Source organism: Paramormyrops kingsleyae, chromosome 18, assembly GCF_048594095.1.
Source record: "Paramormyrops kingsleyae isolate MSU_618 chromosome 18, PKINGS_0.4, whole genome shotgun sequence".
In the NCBI taxonomy this organism is placed as follows: Eukaryota; Metazoa; Chordata; class Actinopteri; order Osteoglossiformes; family Mormyridae; genus Paramormyrops; species Paramormyrops kingsleyae.
The window spans coordinates 21,177,247-21,197,713 of record NC_132814.1 but is presented as its reverse complement, the minus strand read 5'-3'; the positions used below and the strand labels follow the sequence as shown (position 1 = coordinate 21,197,713).

The following is a 20,467-nucleotide window of genomic DNA, read 5'->3' as shown; positions in this document are numbered from 1 at the left end:
TTCTCAAGAAATTTCAACTATGATGAAACGAGTATTATAAAAGTAATTTTGAAGTCAAATAATAAATTCATTTCCAGTTCTCTTGAAATGTTTTTTTTTATAAAGTAGCGGGAGGTAGATTATATATATGCCCACACGGTGACGGAATAAACCTGACGAGAGAAAAACAGCGAGAGACACATAGCTGGAAATGACAGCCATGTTTGTTGATCGAAAGTCTGGGCTTTCACTGCTCCTGTGGTTGTAGGTCTATTCTTGTATGTGTCTAAGAAGACAGACACACCAATCAGACAGAGCTATGAGAAGGAAGATTCCGCAGACCAAACCTGGGTCCAGCTTGAGCTACATTCTGCTTCTTATTGGCCAAAATAACTCAGCCAGAAGGTTAGAGCATGACTGCTGAGATGAAGGTGTCCTGTCACAAGGGGACAATCAGAGCATATCTGGGAATAAAGACAGCCTTGAGGGTACTGTCCCGAAGCGACGTTCACCATCTCTGAAGGCGCAGGAAGCACTTCAAGATGGGTGGAGATCTCCACTCCACCGATTCCTTTATTCCTTGAAGCAGATGGCAACACGCTTTATGGATGAGGCGGATGCGGAAGACGAGCAAGGAGGTGAGATCCACGAAGACGAGACACCAAATAAGACCAGATGGCATCATGGGAAGTTCAGCGCCCCAAACGTTTGATCTAAGCTAAATTACCATGTCCACAGCTCAGACCCTCCGTTAGTGCTAATGACATGGAGCTGAACATTGGCTGGGCTTTGTGTGGAGCCATTTATTTGCAGACCCCCCCAGAATGACCTCCCCACCACAGCACCAAGCAACAGGCTTAGCCAGGGACAGACTTTGAGTACGAGAAGGACGACAGTGGAAATTCAGCATCACGGTAAGTTCCTACCATCCCCTGGACTTTTCATCAGAATCAGAATCAGCTTTATTGTCCTTCAAACCACTTGACATGATAAGAATGAAACACAGTTTCTCAAGTCTCAGCGTGTGCAGCACGGCTACTAAACAATAAATAGATAAAATAATAATAAAATAGTAGAAAAAAAATATCTGAACCAGGTAAACATAGAAGGAACTAAGATAAAAACCTCTGATCATCAAAGTGATCATCAAAAATCATCAATGTGATCTGGGTTTCTGGGAATACGAGGGGTGAGTCCAGGAGGTCCATCTTCACTGAGAAGTTTCTCACCAAAGATAACTGTAGCAGTGCGAGCGTTTGTGGGTTCAGGACACAGTTTGATGCCCCCTGAAACCAGACTCAGCTGAGTGTTTGTCTTCATCCTGGCAAAACCGGGTTCAGGTGTATATATCACTCACATCTCTCATATGTTTGGTCCACTGTAAATTATTATTTAAGCAGGCATCCTTCTGGGAGAAAAAGTAATACTAGAAGAAAATCACACATTACCACCTCCAAATGCTGCAGCCTTCCAACCTCAACTTGGAAAGGCACCCTTGACAAGCCACACGATACCACTTTGTAAGAAACCTCTGCCTTCAAGGCCTGGAATCTTTCATACAAGTGAATTCCTGAGAAAACCGTAAACATGTGTTTGTGTTCTGAAGGAAAGAGAGAGTGACTGGGAGAGAGAGAGAAAGAGGGTCTGATTGGCTGTATCCCAGTGCCTATTCGCTCTCCCTTTTATTGCCCCTTGCAGGACTCTGCTGAGGCCCCCCTCACCCAGGGCCTGAATGACTCCTTAAATAAATAAAAGGCCATGATAACAGGGTCAGGACATCCAGACATTACATTAAAAATGACATTTTCAGCTCTGTCTGCATTATTGATATTCAAGAGCCGGTGTCCATGCTACAAGCAGGGCTCCGCAACAGCAGCGTGGAGAAAAACCTCTGGAACCCAGACCTTTGGGGGAGTCCACTTTCACATCGGGGGGGGGGGGGTCTCACCCAGACTGGACCACTTGGGAGAACTAAGAGTTGCTAAAATTAGAAGGGAGACACCAGAGAATGACTCTGTACTTTCTCTGTGACTCCCGGTCATCAGGGAGGAAGGTGGGGGGGGGGGGGGGCGGCTGAAGGGCAGCTGCGGGGGGGGGCTGCTTGTCAGACTCGTCACGTCCAATTCCTTAGGGTGTCTGGTGAGAGCCGACACAAGCACAATAAGGCGGGACGAGTCCCCCCCCCCCCAACACGGACGTGTGTGTCATCCTGCATGTTCTCCTCCTGGAGGAGCTCAGGGGACAGGAGGAGCAAACTAAATCCACATGACAGTTCTGCCCAGGCTATGTCTCCTGCCACAACAAAATAGAGACACTGTTTCACCACCCAAAAGTCTAGACTGATGGGCCAATCAGGAACAGGCAAGCCAGCCAGTCAACCAATCAGGAACAGACAGGCCAGCAGGAGGGATGCACATTTATGCCTTTGTGAGACAAGCTCACAGCTATGCGACAAAGGGATGAAGGGAAGGAATGGGGACTTTTTGTGGGGAATGAGAATAAAGGACAGGGGGTCTAGGTACATTTACTGAGAATAGACACTGGATTACATATGAAATGAAGCTCAATTTGCCATTTGTACAGTGGAACAGACACAGGTAAATAATGGAATGGAATAAGTTGCCTCAATAATATTTAGTGTGATGATTACTTGTGGCTGATGAGGGGTGCCCTCAGGCGTGCAAATGGAGTGGTTTGAGTAGTGGTGTAATACAGGGCCCACATTACACCCTGATCCATCTCCGGGGCCCACATTACACCCTGATCCATCTCCGGGGCCCACATTATACCCTGATCCATCTCCGGGGCCCACATTATACCCTGATCCATCCTCGGGGCCCACATTATACCCTGATCCATCCCCGGGGCCCCCATTATACCCTGATCCATCCTCGGGGCCCACATTATACCGGGATCCATCCCCAGGGCCCACATTTTACCCTGATCCATCCCCAGGGCCCCCATTATACCCTGATCCATCCTCGGGGCCCACATTATACCGGGATCCATCCCCAGGGCCCACATTATTCCCTGATCCATCTCCGGGGCCCACATTATACCCTGATCCATCTCCGGGGCCCACATTATACCCTGATCCATCTCCGGGGCTCACATTTTACCCTGATGCATCCTCGGGGCCCCCATTATACCCTGATCCATCCCCGGGGCCCACATTACACCCTGATCCATCTCCGGGGCCCACATTACACCCTGATCCATCCTCGGGGCCCACATTTTACCCTGATCCATCCCCAGGGCCCCCATTATACCCTGATCCATCCCCGGGGCCCACATTATACCCTGATACATCTCCGGGGCCCACATTATACCCTGATTCATCCCCGGGGCCCACATTACACACTGATCCATCCCCGGGGCCCCCATTACACCCTGATCCATCCCCGGGGCCCCCATTACACTCAGATCCATCCCCAGGGCCCACATTATACCATGATCCATCCTTCTGGCCCTCATTATACCCTGATCCATCCCTAGGGCCCTCATTACAACCTCTCCAGAACAGTATCTTGCCACGAGCCACCATCCTCCACTGTTTATCTATGAACGCTTCGCCCACCCTACAAATTAAACACTTGGGTCCAGAGGCTCTGAAACAAAAGCCCGAAAGCCCCATTAATGTGAAGAATGTATTATGTCTGGGGTTCATTAAATATTTGGCATCAGAGTCAGGAAGGAGTTTGAGGTCAGGACAGGAAGTGCCTTAAGAGACAAAAATGGTAAATATGTCTCTGGATGATTTGAGGCTATATGAGTCATGAACTCAAAGCTTTCCTGCCAATCATTGTGGTCTGCCTTCTGGGTTGACATGAGCAGGGTAGGCCTCTGTAACTCTAATCAAAAGGTTGTTGGCTCGAATCCTGGTCTTGGTAAAGTGACCACACCTCGGCCAGGCCCTTGAGCAAGGCCCTTAACCCCTGGCAAAATGCTCTGTGGGTGCTGGATGGACATCTGACCCAGTGCTCAGACCTCAAACTTTACTGTCCTTAATGTGTGTACTGTGTGTCTTTGGAGAGCATGATGGGATATGTGAAAACTAACACATTCTGATGTAGCTGTGCTCTTACTTGTACAAATAGCAAATGAAGTTTCATTCCGTGTGATGCATGTACTGCTACAAAGCAGGTGGCATGTCTGCCTTCCATCTCCTGGGTCACAGATTTGACTCAAGTCTTGGCTTACTGTAGACTTCTATAGACTATAGACTTACTATAGAGTTATAGATCTCCTCAGGTGATCTGGTGACTGATTCTCTTTGTGGGACAGTCTGAGAGAGCATCTGATGACTCTGGAGCTCCAGTCAACATCCTGCCAGCATAGTGATACTTTATTACTCCCTTTACTCAGACACACACTATATTGCCAAAAGTATTGGGAGATCTGCCTTTACACAGACATGAACTTTAATGACATTCCATTCTTAATACATAGGCTTTAATATGGAGTTGGCCCAACCTTTGCATCTATAATAGCTTCAACTTTTCTGGGAAGGCTGTCCAAAAGGTTTAGGAGTGTGTTTATGAGGCCATTCTTCCAGGAGAGCGTTTGTGAGGTCAGGGTCTGATGTTGGACGAGAAGGTCAGGCTTGCAGTCTCCACTCTGATTCATCCCAAATATGTTTTATCGGGTTGAGGTCAGGGCTCTGTGCAAGCCAGTGAAGTTCCGCCACATCAGACTCGCTCCTCCATGTCCTTATGGACCTTGCTTTGTGCACTGGTGTGCAGTCATGTTGGAACAGGAAGGGGCCATCCCCAAACTGTTCCCACAAAGTTGGGAGCATGAAATTGTCCAAAATGGAGCAGCATTAAGAGTTCCTTTCACTGGAACTAAGGGGCCAAGCCCAACCCCTGAAAAACAACCCCACACCATAATCCCCCCTCCACCAAACTTTACACTTGGCACAATGCAGTCAGGCAAGGACCGTTCTCCTGGCAACCGCCAAACCCAGACTCGTCCATCAGATTGCCAGACAGAGAAACATCATTCGTCACTGCAAAGAACACATCTCCACTGCTCTAGAGTCCTACATCTGATGCTTTGCATTGCACTTAGTAATATAAGGCTTGGGTGCAGCTGCTCGGCCATGGAAACCCATTCCATGACGTTCTTTACGCACTGTTCTTGAGCTAATCTGAAGGCCACATGAAGTTTGGAGGTCTGTAGCTATTGACTCTGCAGACAGTTGGCGACTTCTGCACACTATGCGCCTCAGCATGCGTTGTCCCCGCTCTGTGATTTTACGTGGCCTACCACTTCATGGCTGAGTTGCTGTTGTTCCCAATTGCTTCTACTTTGTTAGAATACCACTAACAGTGAACCGTGGAATATTTAGCAATGAGGAAATTTCACAAATGGACTTATTGCACAGGTGGCATCCTATCACGGTACCACGCTTGAATTCACTAAGCTCCTGAGAGCGACCCATTCTTTCACAAATGTTTGTAGAAGCAGTCTGCATGCCTAGGTGCTTGATATTATACACCAGTGGTTATGGAAGACATTGGAACACCTGAATTCAATTATTTGGAGGGGTGTCCCAATACTTCTGCAATATAATGTATATCCAGGCTTGGGGGTTGCAGCACAGGATCAGCCAGCGTGCAGCACTTATGGGGCTGGAGGTTAAGTCCTATGGTCCTAAAATAATGTTCAGCATAACAATTACTCAATTCCAGTACTTTGGTATCAGTGGTATTTGTTAGTGTGGTGTTCTCTACCTTACGGTTCCTCTGCTTCACCTCTTTATCAAGGTTCCTGGCGCACAAGCTGAAAGGTTAACATCTCTCACTCATTCATCGCACACTTAACACGCCTCATTCATTCATCACATACTTAAGAACACTCATTCATCATACATTTAAAGTCCCTCAATCATTTATCCAGTCTAGCAACTTTAATCTGTGGTGGGTAAATTAGCATTTTCCAGCAGAATTGCCACCTTCTTGATTGTATATTCCAATTAATTAGATTTTCCCTTTTTGTTTGCTTCATATAAAAACATGTGTGACCAATCCAGCTGAGTCCCATTTGGACCAGGCTGTTGTCTAAATTCGAGTGGATATTATTCTCACCACAAGCTTGGGGCAAACTCATTAATAAACGAGGCAGATGATGAAGCTTCTTTCATTGATCCTTGAAGGCTCCGCTGGTCTGAATGACAATTTCTCCAGTGGTTCACTTGCTTAAATCCCAGCTGTGGAACATCTAATTGTTTACCCAGTACTTTATAATCAAGGCAACAAGACGACAATTTATGTTTTGTTGTTCGTATTTCGCCCTTGTGAACCTTCTTGCTCTCTACCTGCATCTCAGAACTTGTTCATCACACATCAGTGCCTCAAAATAGTGCTTTACGCCCAAGAATCAGAGTTTTTGTCTTCCGAGATAAACACAACATGGCACCATATATCCATCAAAAGCAGCCAGAATGAAAACGCAGCACAGGGACACAGACTGTTTGGTTACTCGAGGACATTTCGTTATCACAGTACCAAACACCCTGAGCGCCCCAAGTCTAAGTCAGGGGCTTTAAGTATACGTTTACTCAAGACTTAGTCTTAAACTTAAACTTAGTGGAATACTTAATTAACACACAGCTTTCTATGTCTTTGCTTTGTATGCAGATGGATTTCCAGGGTCTAGGACAATAAAGAGATCCAGTCTTATCAAGCTGGTCTACTAGAAGCAGACGTTAAGTAGTAAAGATCCTATAGTCGTCAGTCAATGAGAAACTCCATCATTTGGTGTCAGTTGATGGTGTTGTTATAATTCCGTCTCAGAAGTAGAACCAGGTTGAGGTGTGTGACATACAGGGATATGGAATGTGATTTATATCACTTTCATGCTTATTAAATCATTCTGTGACCTCTCATTTTCTATGGAGAGGAATATGGACAATCCTGGACACTACTCTCCTGCCTGGGTAGACACGATTCGCCAGATAAGTATGATTGCTTTCAATTCTTTGGCATTTATTCGACCTCGATGTAAATGGCATCCCACCGCAGCTGTTCACCCAGGAAACAAGCGCCGGAGCTGGCAGGCATCTTGAAACCTGCGGCGGATGCATACTCATCTGTATCTTTCGGATGACGGTGCGATGATGACTCATGGCATTGCAGGACTTTTCCCACTGACCAACAGATCACTGCTGCTGCTCTTTGTCCCACCTCTGCCAGATGTAAAATGGCTATTTAGGTCCTGCTGAATGATCCTCAACAACCATGCGTGTGTGTGTGTGTGTGCATGCATGTGTATGTGTGTGTGCATGCGTGTGTGTGCATGCATGTGTATGTGTGTGTGCATGCGTGTGTGTGCATGCATGTGTATGTGTGTGTGCATGCGTGTGTGTGCATGCATGTGTATGTGTGTGTGCATGCGTGTGTGTGCATGCATGTGTACTGTATGTGTGTGTGCATGCGTGTGTGTGCATGCATGTGTATGTGTGTGTGCATGCGTGAGTGTCGTGTCTTTTTTTCAACATGATCGCCAAAAAATGGAGGGAAAAAACATCTAGATTTAATATCCTTAAAATGTCATAATGTTTCTGAGCTTTTTTCCCACATTAATCTAATTTTAATAGGCTAAGGTCATAAAAAAATGAAGCAAAGATTGAATAATACATTCCTTTATTCTTCTAAAGAAAAACATTTAATCAAATGGGATAGCACTAAAAGTCATCATTCCGCCTTTAGTTGGAAGTAAAACAAGTCAGTCCCGTGGAAATTATAACGGACGGGTCAACGTCACGCTAGAGAGCGAGTCATCAGGAGGTGGAGAAATATTTCCTCCAGTTATTAGAGATCTTTGTCAGTAATGCTGTCAGCAGTAATGAAAGCAGTTCCCTTTGAGATGGACTGACACAATGTCAGTCATTTTGCAGTGACTTCTGTCACAGTCCATCATCCTTTCTATACAGTGGACGCCCCCCCCCCCACAAGCTCGCACACAATAAAAGAGTCAAGTGCTTTGTCAAGAGATCTTGAATAGCACTGTAGATATGGATCTCTGATGATTTATGAATCGGGACAGCTAAATGAGCACAGCTTTACAGTCATTTAAATAAAAGAGCCAAAGCAGCTTAAGATTGTATCTCTTGACACACAACTTGATTGATTGCTGACCCCAATCTTCAGACAATTGTTGCACCACATCGCTAATAGAAAATGCCATGAGAAAAGGTGGAACATCTTTTAAGTATGTTTCACAGTTAGGCTAAACCTTCACTTATGTATGCTGTTTTAATATATATGAACAGGTGTATAGAAATGGACAATTTTACAGTGGAAAATACAGGTAACACGAGTAATTGGAGTGGCCTGGTACTCACCAGCATGCAGTCCCAGCACCCCTTTGTCTTCAGAGTACTGGCACCTCTCATTATCTGTTGATAGCGAATAACTACGGAAGTACTGGCGCGTGGCCCTAAATAACAAAAGGAGTACTGGCATCTGCTACAGAATGTCAAGGGGAGTACCTGCACCTGGTACTGAATGACAAGGGGAGTACCGGTATCTGGTACTGAATGACAAGGGGAGTACCCGCACCTGGTACTGAATGACAAGGGGAGTACCGGTATCTGGTACTGAATGACAAGGGGAGTACCGGTATCTGGTACTGAATGACAAGGGGAGTACCCGCACCTGGTACTGAATGACAAGGGGAGTACCGGTATCTGGTACTGAATGACAAGGGGAGTACCGGTATCTGGTACTGAATGACAAGGGGAGTACCTGCACCTGGTACTGAATGACAAGGGGAGTACCGGTATCTGGTACTCAATAACAAGGGGAGTACCCGCACCTGGTACTCATTAACAAGGGGAGTACCGACACCTGGTACTGAATGACAAGGGGAGTACTGGCACCTGGTACCAAATAACAAGGGGAGTACCGGCACCTGGTACTGAATGACAAGGGGAGTACCTGCACCTGGTACTGAATGACAAGGGGAGTACCTGCACCTGGTACTGAATGACAAGGGGAGTACTGGCACCTGGTATTGAATAACAAGGGGAGTACTGGCACCTGTTTTTCCCCACTTCAAGCCCACAATGCAATCAATACATAAGCTGTAAATAACAGCATGTGGTTTTGATATGAAAATATACATTCCGTGACACCAGAGTAGATAGGAGCATCACTTCATAAGAATGGTAGAAGTCTGGTGATGGCACTGACCAAATTAGTCTGAAAAGGATTACGGTTCAGGCTATTAGGTGTCTCCAAAAAATATATGTGACATTTAGATGGCATCTGGAGGACATACAGAGCCTGTGAGCCTGAGCCCTGAAGTAGTGTGGATGATTTCTGATAATATCACTCCTCAGCACCTCAATAAGCTCAAGGGCCAGAACCTCCATTCTCCGATGACCAATGTTTGCGCTATAAAGCTCTTGATTATCTCCGTGTCCCTGTCCCAGCTGCCTACTGAAGCGCTCAGTCATTCCGAGCATAATTCCCGGCAATTCCTGCCCTAAATTACCTCCCACCCTCCAAGGCTTTGTCATTGCGTGATGTATTCTATTAGACAATTACACAGGCACATTCATCAGGAGCCTACAGGTAACTCTAAATGGGGCCTGAAATATTGATGCGGATCTGTCTGATGGAAAACGCGCCCGTTTGTTGTGTGTAATCTCAGGACTAACAGCGGCGTGAGAGGAGCACGCTGGTCACCATCCCGTAGCAGTCAGCTAGATCCTGGAAGTCACTGAGGGAAGTGATGCAGTAATCTCCCACCCAGAACATTACATCTCAGACAGGCTTCTCTCTGATAAACGTGGGCGTCGTTACTTTACTCGTTACTTTATCTGCTGTCTCCTTAGCCATTAGTTCTCCTTGAATATACCAGAGGGCGCCCTTTGAATACCTGTGTTGTAGTTTGCGTGATGACTAGGGTGACCAGATAATCCATGTCAGGGAGGACATTTTGAGCTAGGACAGGATTTCTAAACTACCATTTCAATTAAAGCACTCAAGCATTGAGTTTTTGCTCTGTGCTGATTGGTCAGTCTCCTGTAATCATTATGCATATTTCACCAATGTTAATTAAAAACAGGTGGATGAATCTTTCTTCAGTTATTAAGATAGTTTACAAATCCTGTTCTAGCTCAAAGTGTCCTCCTTGACATGGATTATCTGGTCACCCTAATGATGTCACAGAGGACAGACATTTTGGCTCCCTAGACCCAAAATAAGACTTTTTTAAATTATTATTTGTCAGAGTCAAGCAGTCAAAGGCAGTTAAAGCTGACCCTGGGATTTGTACCCACGACCTTCCAAACAGAGACACAGCAGCCGTATACCTCACAAACATCCATCTAAGTAGGTGTTTAATTCTCAGTGCGGTGGGACACTGGAATCTCAGGTGACCCCATACTCCATCACTGTCTCAGCAGATATTTAATATCACTACTGGCACGTATGAACTTCCATGGATGACGTTTCCAGGAGGTCACTGATGTACATATTGAATTTGGTGTTGGAGATAACAAATGGAGTGAACGCTGAAAACCAGACGCAGTCCATGGGTACATCCCTAGGGGGCGCTGTGTGACTCGGTGGGTTAGAATGCTGCGACTGGATTGAATTCCATTGTCAGGTGAGTGGTTTCACCGCTGGGCCCTTGAGATAGGCCCCTAACCTCCAGTCGCTCCAGGGACTGTCTGAGCCTTTACCTCAATCGTACGTCAGTTTTAATAAAAGTATCTGCAAAATAAATAAAATGTCAATGTCTGTTAGAGCTCCTTCTTCCTCTTCTACCCCCTTTAGGCCTCCTGTTAGTGGCTGGTGGCTAAATAAAGGCCTGCAGCAGCACTTCATGCCAGATTGCCAGCGATTCTCCTCATGGCTCTGCCGGATCTCCCGGCTCTCACCGAAGGAGCGGCCATTTTCGTAATAATGGCATCATTAGGCAGGCTGGTCCAGAGGGTAGTGCAGGAGCGGGGTGACTCTAAGACAATGGGGTGAAATCAGGAGCCACCGACTCAAAAGATTGCCCCCTGGTGGCTGTGATGAAGGAGAAGTAATGAAGGAAAAGATTCATTTGTGTGGTGCTGAAAGACCAAGACGTCTCTACCAATCGGTTGGGGAGTACTGAGATGCATTGGGGAGTACTGAGATGCTTTGGGGAGTACTGAGATGCATTGGGGAGTACTGAGATGCTTTGGGGAGTACTGAGATGCATTGGGGAGTACTGAGATGCTTTGGGGAGTACTGAGATGCATTGGGGAGTACTGAGATGCTTTGGGGAGTACTGAGATGCATTGGAGAGTACTGAGATGCATTGGGGAGTACTGAGATGCTTTGGGGAGTACTGAGATGCATTGGGGAGTACTGAGATGCATTGTGGAGTACTGAGCCTCCTCGGAAGGGGCCAGTGTCCTGGTGATGGGGGCAGAATCCTGAATTTGACAGCTTATTAGCGTGGGCAGGCCATTCTGGTACAAACTGGGATGGGAGGGGTGCTCATTGGTTGCCCAGTGATTCCAGCAGGGGTCCAAACCCAAGCAGGTCTCCCTGGTCCTGCAGGTGCCTTCCTGGGGGGGGGGGGGCACGCTGGCCCTGTTTGGCTCTGTGTTGCTGAACAGCATAAACATGCCACCTGAGGCTCTGAGGGGGGAGTGGGGAAGCTTATAATACTGCCAGCTTTGCCAGGCGTATTGATGTAGGGCATGTGGTCGGCAGGCTGGGAAATCTCACCAGTTCCCCCGGATGGTTTATTACTGAAGTTGCAACGGTCTTGGGATTTACTTCGTCTACAAATTAAAACCAACGATTGAATTCGTTACTCCGAAGCTGCGGTATTTTTCCATGTCTGTGTGGCGTAACACTAATATCTCAGCTGACACTGTACCTTCCTCAGCGCGGTGTTACCGCCCAACACGGGCTGAGAGCCGTGTGACGCAGGCCGGTGGTCAGGCTTTATGAGAGTCATCGCTACAATCGGCAGGTCGTGCCGGGCAGCTTCTGGCCCAGCTCATCACACGGCCTCGTCAGTCAAACCGTTTTCACTCCTGATTTGGCACTTCAGCGTGAAAGCGGAGAACGTTCCAGTTTCAGTTCGCTGCTCTTTCCATTCTGTCCACTATCTTCATACAATGGCTGTGCATAACAGACAATAACTGCTGCCTCTCCTGTCACCAGAGAAACCTCAGCTACCTCACCCAGTGCCTGTGTTTACCACCACTGAAACCATACATTATACAGGGCCCCGAGGTGTGGCCCCCTGTTGGCCACAAAGAGTCACTGCACAAAATATTAAACAAACGTGTTCCTTATTTAGGAGGTTCTGAAGCAGCATATTCTGCTAACCAGCTAGCTACCATCTTCTGACTCTACTGGCTTTTTATTAAGTTTTTGAAACATCTGGGGGGGGGGGGCAGAGTGACTCTTTGATTGGGGTCTCAGAAACAACAAACCCACCCCTGACCGCACCAGGTAACCGTAAGGTCCTGGAATCTGCCGATGGCCGACAAACATGTGATGGGTTGCAATCATCTTACGTACCACTTATACCCGTTTTCAGTTTACAGATCCGGTACTATGTCCCATTTGAAATGTTTCACAGCAGCAAGTCATGAAAATAAAACTGCATCTGCTGATGCACATGTTGAAGGTCCATCCTGACCTCTTCACGGTCATGCTCACGGTCTACATTTATAATTGGAACACATTCAGGACCAGAAGTGTGTCAGCCTTGGTCTGAATCGACCCCGAATTTGCCACACTTCAGGAGTGCAGGCATACCAGACAGGACACCCTTTCTCATGTTATTAAAGACCCCCCCCTTCGGTCCGGTCTCCAGTCTCCCTGGGAGCCAAACTGAAAGCAGCAAACTGGTCATTAGGAGGCTGGCCAGCACAACGCATGTAGATGCATGACCAGGACGGGCTCCTCCCTCCGGCCAATCACATCCACCCCGTCTCATCCGCTGTCATCTAAGCTGCCACTGCCGGCCAATCACATCCACCCCGTCTCATCCGCTGTCATCTAAGCTGCCACTGCCGGCCAAACACATCCACCCCGTCTCATCCGCTGTCATCTAAGCTGCCACTGCCGGCCAATCACATCCACCCCGTCTCATCCGCTGTCATCTAAGCTGCCACTGCCTCTGGATCTTCTGTTGCTTTCCTCCTTTTATTTTAAGATTGGTGATGCTAAAATCAATATTGTTTGTGTACATGGAGAACTGCAGTCAATGGAGACGCGATTACAGTCACGTGACTCACCGCCCGGGAGAGGACAGAAAGAGTGATGGAGAACCACCTGCGATTTATGGGGGGGGGGGCATTTTTATAAGACTGACAGCGGCCCGACTGGAGTCACAGCAATCATGTATATTTAAATGCAGTGACATGCCAGCCGGTTCAGCCAGGGGGAATCCGGCAGCAGCTTTTCTGTGCAGCGTCTGTCTCATGCTGCTCCCTCATAGAGGACAACACAGGACAACACAGGACAACACAGGACAACACAGATTCAGTGCAGAAAAGACCGCCAGACTGTCCTCCTGTCTTACTGTCCTTCTGACCTCAGTGTTCTGCTGCCCTACTCTTCCGCTAACTTGTCCTCCTTTCCCATTGTCCTCCTTTCCCATTGTCCTCCTGTCTTCCTGTCCCACTGCCTTTATGTCCTCCTGCCCCACTGTCCTGATCTTAGTGACCAGACTGGAACTAGCTCTGCTAAAGCCAGTACAATGTATTACATTGCATTATACTCATATTACTGTGTACTCTTCTTGTGCACCCTTACTCTGAATACACTGTCTGTAGTCTTACTCACAGTACCCTCTCTGTACTCTTACTCCATGTACACTTACTGTACCTTATCCTGTGTACTCCTTCTGACTGGCCCTTGGTGCACAAGACGACAAATTCCACTAAAAATAAAACAAGGTGAGGGTGGATCTATCCTGTGTGCATTTGCCAAAGCAGGAGACGAGCTTTCAGGCATCTGACTCTCTGTAAGTCCTCCAGCACAGGCTGACTGACTGAGGCAGGGGGCGGGTGGGAAGCCAGCAAGACAGCAGACTCCCCCCCCCCCCCCCAAGCAGTCTACCCAGCTCATGCAGCACCCCGAGGAACAGCAGACATATGTTATTTTTTTTTTAATCAGATTCGGTAATGAGCTGAAAATGACATCACTCTGCTGACCCTGGGATTTGCACCAGCAACCTTCTGATCACAAACACTCACTTAGCCATACAGTCTACCGCATACTTATGTTTTTTATTCATGCCTTAATGAACAGTAATCATTTGGGGGGGGGCTGCACTGAGCTCGCAGGCTTTGTTACCGCAGTAACACTGCAGCACTTGTCAGGCTGACCCACAAAGCAGCTGCACTGCATCGTTCGGCCCCGCAAAGGGCGTTAGAGAGACGCTCTGCTCTGAATCAGGGGGAGTCGCCTGCTTCAGTGTCATGTAGCCAAATAAGGCAAAAATGGCTGCTAACAGCAGGTTAGCGCTTTCAAAAAGGAACAGTGTTAAAATCACCTGCTTCCTCACTATTCATCACGTTTACAGTGTGACTTTCACACTCGGAAAGTTAATAAAATGTTGGCTGCAAAATGTCACACTTATAATATCTGGTTGTCATGTGAAATTCACAGAGAGACAGGTAATGCTCCGATTCAGTGGAAATTTTCCCAGAATGCACTGCAGAGGATGGGAGGGGGCTTTGGGGGGGCCGGGCATCATGGGAAGGCAGCGGGTTACAAAGTGGAAGCAATTCTCCATTAGGTCATTATTTGCATATCCATTAGTAAGAGCAATGTACATATTATGTTACATAATGAACGTTAATGAATCCAGCACTCATTAATGTCACCGCCGGAGCAGAAGAGGAACTCGCTGCTGAATCGGGCCCAGGCGCTTTTACTCTCTTTACATGCTATATGAGCCGAACTGTAAATCGATAAACAGATCCGTTGAAGCAAAATGGCTTTTTCTGCGGTGGAAATCCAGCCACAGCGTAGTGACAGCTCAGGGTTTCCGGGGATCGATGCCAGCCAGAGCTGCGTTCAACCGTATCGGGAATGAGGGGAAATTATAGGGAATATTACACAAGAACTACAGACTGGCCGAGCTGGGAGCTGATCACATGTGTCACTCTAGATCTGGGTGTTAATAAAAGCGAGACTCGTTCGGGCTTTATGGATATTACAGTCCGGCAATGTGGATTTTTATTGGATATTGTCAGTGCTGTAGGAGGCTGCCTAGGCCTTAGGGAGCCCCGGGTGCTGGACTGTCTGCCACCGTGTCCTAGGAAAAGGCAGCAACCTGCTAGGATACAGATGTCTGTCGTCATGAGGTCCCCACCCTCCGCCACCCGGGTCAGTCAGGAGGCATGAGGACCAGCCCTCTCCCGCCTACGCCGGCTCGCCATGTCTGTCTGCTGCTCTCTTTCTCTATTCCTCTTTTACTCCTCAATCTGCTGTTTTTCATTCCTATTTTTTCCTTCCCCTATCTCCAGTTCAACCTCTGACAACTGAAATAAATCGCTGTCCTGTGGATAATCTCCAGGGGAAAAGGGTGTGGTGAAACAGTACAGCGTGTTAGAGAGTAGGGCGTGACCACAGGGGGCGTTAGAGAGGGGGGCGTGACCACAGGGGGCGTTAGAGAGGGGGGCGTGACCACAGGGGGCGTTAGAGAGTAGGGCGTGACCACAGGGGGTGTTAGAGAGGGGGGCGTGACCACAGGGGGCGTTAGAGAGTAGGGCGTGACCACAGGGGGCGTTAGAGAGTAGGGTGTGACCACAGGGGGCATTAGAGAGTAGGGTGTGACCACAAGGGGCGTTAGAGAGAGAGGCGTGATCACAGGGGGCGTTAGAGAGTAGGGCGTGACCACAGGGGGCGTTAGAGAGGGGGGCGTGACCACAGGGGGCATTAGAGAGTAGGGTGTGACCACAGGGGGCGTTAGAGAGGGGGGCGTGTCCACAGGGGGCGTTAGAGAGTAGGGTGTGACCACAAGGGGCGTTAGAGAGAGAGGCGTGATCACAGGGGGCGTTAGAGAGTAGGGTGTGACCACAGGGGGCGTTAGAGAGAGGGGCATGACCACTGGGGGTATTAGAGAGAGGGCCGTGACCACTGGGGGTGTTAGAGCGAGGGGCATGACCACAGGGGGGTTAAAGAGAAAAGAATAAGAGGAATAAGTGTTAAACACGGCAGAGTAAAAGCAGTCACACATAATTAAGGTGTGAGAATACAGTAGCAGGTTTAAGAATAGCAGGTGTTAGAGGATATGTGGAAAGAAAGAGAATAATAAAGCAGAGCTCAGAATGAGAGCTAAGCATTAAGACACAGGGTATTATAGCTCAGAGCGTTACAGCTCAGTATCACGGCAGAGTATTAACACCCCAGGGGGTTATAGAATAATATTACAGCACAGTATTACAGTGCAGAGCATTACAGCCTAGTAACAGTGCAGAATATAATCACCCCAGGGGTATATAGAACAATATAAGTAAATAGTATTACAGTGTAGAGCATAACAGCACAGATCTTTACAGCTCACTATCAGGGCAGAGTATTAACGCCCCAGGGGATTATATAACAATATTAGAGCAGAGTATTATAGCTCAGACCATTAGTGCTCAGTATCAGGACAGGGTATTAACACCCTGGAGTTTATAGAACAATATTATAGCACAACTCAAATCATTACAGCTCAGAATCAGGGCAAAGTATTAACAGTTTCAACATCCTGCAGATTTATAGAATAATATTACAGTGCAGAGTATTATAGCATAGAGCATTACAGCTTAATATTAGAGCAAAAAAATATATATGTTACTCCACACAATTAGGCCACAGGATGCTGCCGCAGAGTATTACAGGAGAGTTTAAAATCACAGGGTGAGAACATGAATATCTCTCCTCTGTGTGGGGTATTTGAGCATCTCACAAAGTTCTTGAATATCTTTGTTGGGGTGTTCAGCCACCCAGCAAAGGCTGCTAATCTCCCCCCCCCACACGCTAACACACTTCACATCCCAAAAGTTGGACTGGATGATCCTGCCGGGCTTTGGATCCGACCTGCCCCCACCATGATGACCTTCCAGGGGCGACACCTGACTATTCTGCAGCTGTTACAGGTCAGGCACGACAAATGGATATTAGTGAGAATGTACAAATTAATGTATTCACGTGTTCACGTGAAAGAAATAAATTCTCTAGCATAAAAGATAAATTCAATAGACCCTCCTCTCCTCTTGGTTAGTCATTTTTCCCTGCGGGGTCGACAAATATTCACTTGATTCCCAGCTAACTCCGCCAAGGCGATTTCGGCTCGTCAATCTAAAGCAGATTTCAGTCGGCTCTGACAGAGATAAATAGTCTGTCGGTCCTCGCCAGCCCACAACAATGAACCCAATCAATCATCTCTTACAATATGTTTGTCACAGAAGGCTACGAATGGCAGACCTTTTTGCACAGAGAACGAGAAATGTGTTCCTATTCCACAGAAACATGTTTCCTCTTAAATATCCTTCAGAACTTTTGAAACCATTTTCAAAATCCGAATCTTTCTTTTTTTTTTCTTTCCCACGGCTTGGCAGTTTGTCGTCGTCTTGTTGGACAACAATTACATAAGTGGGTGTCTACAGCCAGCTAATGTGGGCGAGGAGGCTGAAGCCAGCTGGAGATGGAATGCCTGGGGCCAAAGAGGACTCGTTTGTGACTAAAGCCTAACGGGAGAGTGGCAGGAAGCTTCTTTAGTGGGGGGCCGCCGTCTGATGGCCTGAAGGCGCTGGTTTTGTGGATGACTCTGTACGGACGCCAAACCCATGTGCACTTAGGCTCCCGAGATGGTGCCGAGTCGGGGGGGGTCTGGAATTGTGCCCAACACTCGTCTCCAGCTGGCTGCCAGGCTCAGCAAAGCCACATTAGAAGATGCTTTTTTCTTAATCGTGTTCTCCATGTTGGGGCGGGTTTAGGGGATTCGCCGCAGCTTGGACCTTCCTGCTTGACACTCAGACGTCCCCCCGTGGTCACGCCCCCCTCACCCCCTGGCTCATGTGATGTAGACGTGTGGCAACGGGCAGTAACAACTGTGGGAACGTGCCGTGTGGTTCAGATCAGACAACACGGAATGGATTTCGTCACATGCTTCGGTCGAATCACATCAGTCCTAAGAGAAGGTCTCTTGTCTAAAGACTCAGCTCCTTTTAAGTTAAGCGTCACCCAAACCACCAGAGGAGGGCTAAGATATGTCCTCAAGGCTCCATTGGTAGATCATCACTACACTTATTGCCTGTGATGGGTGAGGAGCAGCAGTGACAGAGCAGCATAAGGGCGGAAGCTACTCTGGGTCTAGGTGTCTGGAGGGCTCTCATAGAGACGGACCGGTGACCCCTATCAAAATACCATTGCTGTTCTCTGTGTGAGAACACTTCAAGCCCCCTCTGGCACTGACAACTTAAATGTATTATTGTGAATGAACAACAAGGCAGTTTAAATGAGATATGAAATACCATCTATCTGTCTAAGCAGCAAACATGAGTCAGCCAATCAACAGCTTTGCCTCAATAACCGATTTCCAGCTAATAATACGGAGCAGAGAACATTCCAGACCAAAGAGGAAACCTCACACAGAATTAACCTGGAAGCAAATCCAAGAAACTGTTCAGCGTGACCTTCTGTCACTACAGTGAGATACATGTACAGTAAAACCTCGGATTGTGAGCATAATTCGTTCCGGAAATGTGCTTGTGATCCAAAGCACTTTTCCCATTAGAAATAATGGAAACTCGGATGATTCGTTTCACAACCCAAAAATATTCAGAAAAAATTATTAATACAAAATATAAAGTAAAAATACATAACACAAAGTAACCTGTACCTTTGAAAAGATGAGATGAGAAAGAGGAGAAGAGGAGGGTTATTTTGTAGGACGACTTTCACTATAACTAACGGAATCTTGATCTGTTGGCTCACTGGAATCGTTTTCTTTTTATGCAACTTTAACAAGGAACCTATTCAATGACAGCTGCTTTTGCCTCCTTTTGGTTTCGCGGAAATGTGACATTGCATTGTCGTTAAACAGATTCATCGCTTGCACTGCTACACCCTTATTCGGGTGGTGCTTTTCTACTAAATTTTGACTGTATGAGTGAGGCACGCCGACTGAGCTTGGGAAACGATTACCCACAATTCCGCAGCGAGAGAGAGAGAGTGAGAAGAACCATCGACTGAGTTATGATCACGTGACAGTAGGCAGACAAAGTGTATACGTAATACTCGTATTGCAAGACTTTACAATTTATAAAAGAAAATTTTGCTCGTCTTGCAAAACACTCACAAAACAAGTTACACTAGTTTGCATTCTTGGTTTACACCTCAAGGTCATAACCTGGGCCTCACACTGCTCTCGATTACAGTGGAATCCATGGAAGAGCAGCTTGAGTGACTCACCGTCCTCGCGGGACTTCTGGACAAAGGCGTCCACGCCACTCTCGCCGTAGCTGCCCTCTGAGGCCACCGTGGAGACATAGGTCCAGCGCATGGCCTTGACGATGTCCAGCATGGCCTGCGCCTGGTACGTATCCGGCGGCACAACCCGCGAGAAGAAGTCGTAGCGGCTGTTATCGCTCAGCTCCGGAGCCGTGGAGGCGTAGCTCACCTGCGGGATCTGCGGGGAGGACAGAGAGACACACAGGGGAGTCAGGAGTAAGGGGTCCTCCCCAGATGGCTGGCTGCAAGCGGCGCTCGTCAAGGGATGACAGGTGCGTCTAATGGTGACATATCAGCGTCAGAAGGGAAATTGAGGGGCAAAAATGTGGCCGTAACGGCGGAAAAAGCTCAGCGAACAGAGGGAAGCGAGAGCAGGTGGCCAATGAGAGCAAAGGAGAATACAGGGAGATGTGGAGGCACTTTATGGTGATGTGGCCTTTAGTGACGGTGGAGGGGGTATCTCTCTGCTATTGCCAAAAGAACATTAGACACATTAAAGAATGAGAACACTAAAAGAGACCCGAATCCAGCATTGAAATATTGGGGGGGCCGCAGTTGCCTAACTGTATTAGCTATAGCACATAGCCTACTAACTGTCTGATGTAGAAATGAGGGGAAGGGCCTTGCTTTTAACTACCGATACGCTATGAAATCATTTCAAGCTTGAAACGAATACAGAGTTTACAGGTGGGCCAGGCAAGACTGTTTGCTGAGTTTTCGATAGGGACTTAAATTCAGGAAAATCACTTTACGGTCCCCAGAAAAGTATAGCTGCTAGGCCCCTTTTTAAAAATAGATGCCAGATGGGCATTAGAAGTCACTAAATATCAGTTTGCGGAACCTTGGAGAGTCAAACATTTGGCTCCAAGGTGGGCCAAGCTTATGAGTGGGGGAACCAGCCCCTCCCCAGCCACGGAGCCAGACTTTTCCTAACACATGATGCCACGATGCTGGCACTGAGAGCGTGTGATCCAGGGCACAGAGTCGCAGCCTTTCCCCGCAGACTGGCACCCGCTGAACAG

The 20,467-nt window shown here is 47.5% G+C and overlaps 1 protein-coding gene across 2 annotated transcripts in view; it reads right to left on the bottom strand.

The window, feature by feature from the left end:
* The window catches only part of LOC111837148 (metabotropic glutamate receptor 4-like), a 222,035-nt gene that overhangs the window by 115,746 nt on the left and 85,822 nt on the right, over positions 1–20,467 (bottom strand). For both annotated transcript variants that reach the window (XM_023798995.2, XM_023798994.2), the window contains exon 3: positions 19,407–19,623. In XM_023798995.2, coding sequence (XP_023654763.2) covers positions 19,407–19,623 — 217 coding nt within the window. The remainder of the gene's footprint in view (positions 1–19,406; positions 19,624–20,467) is intronic.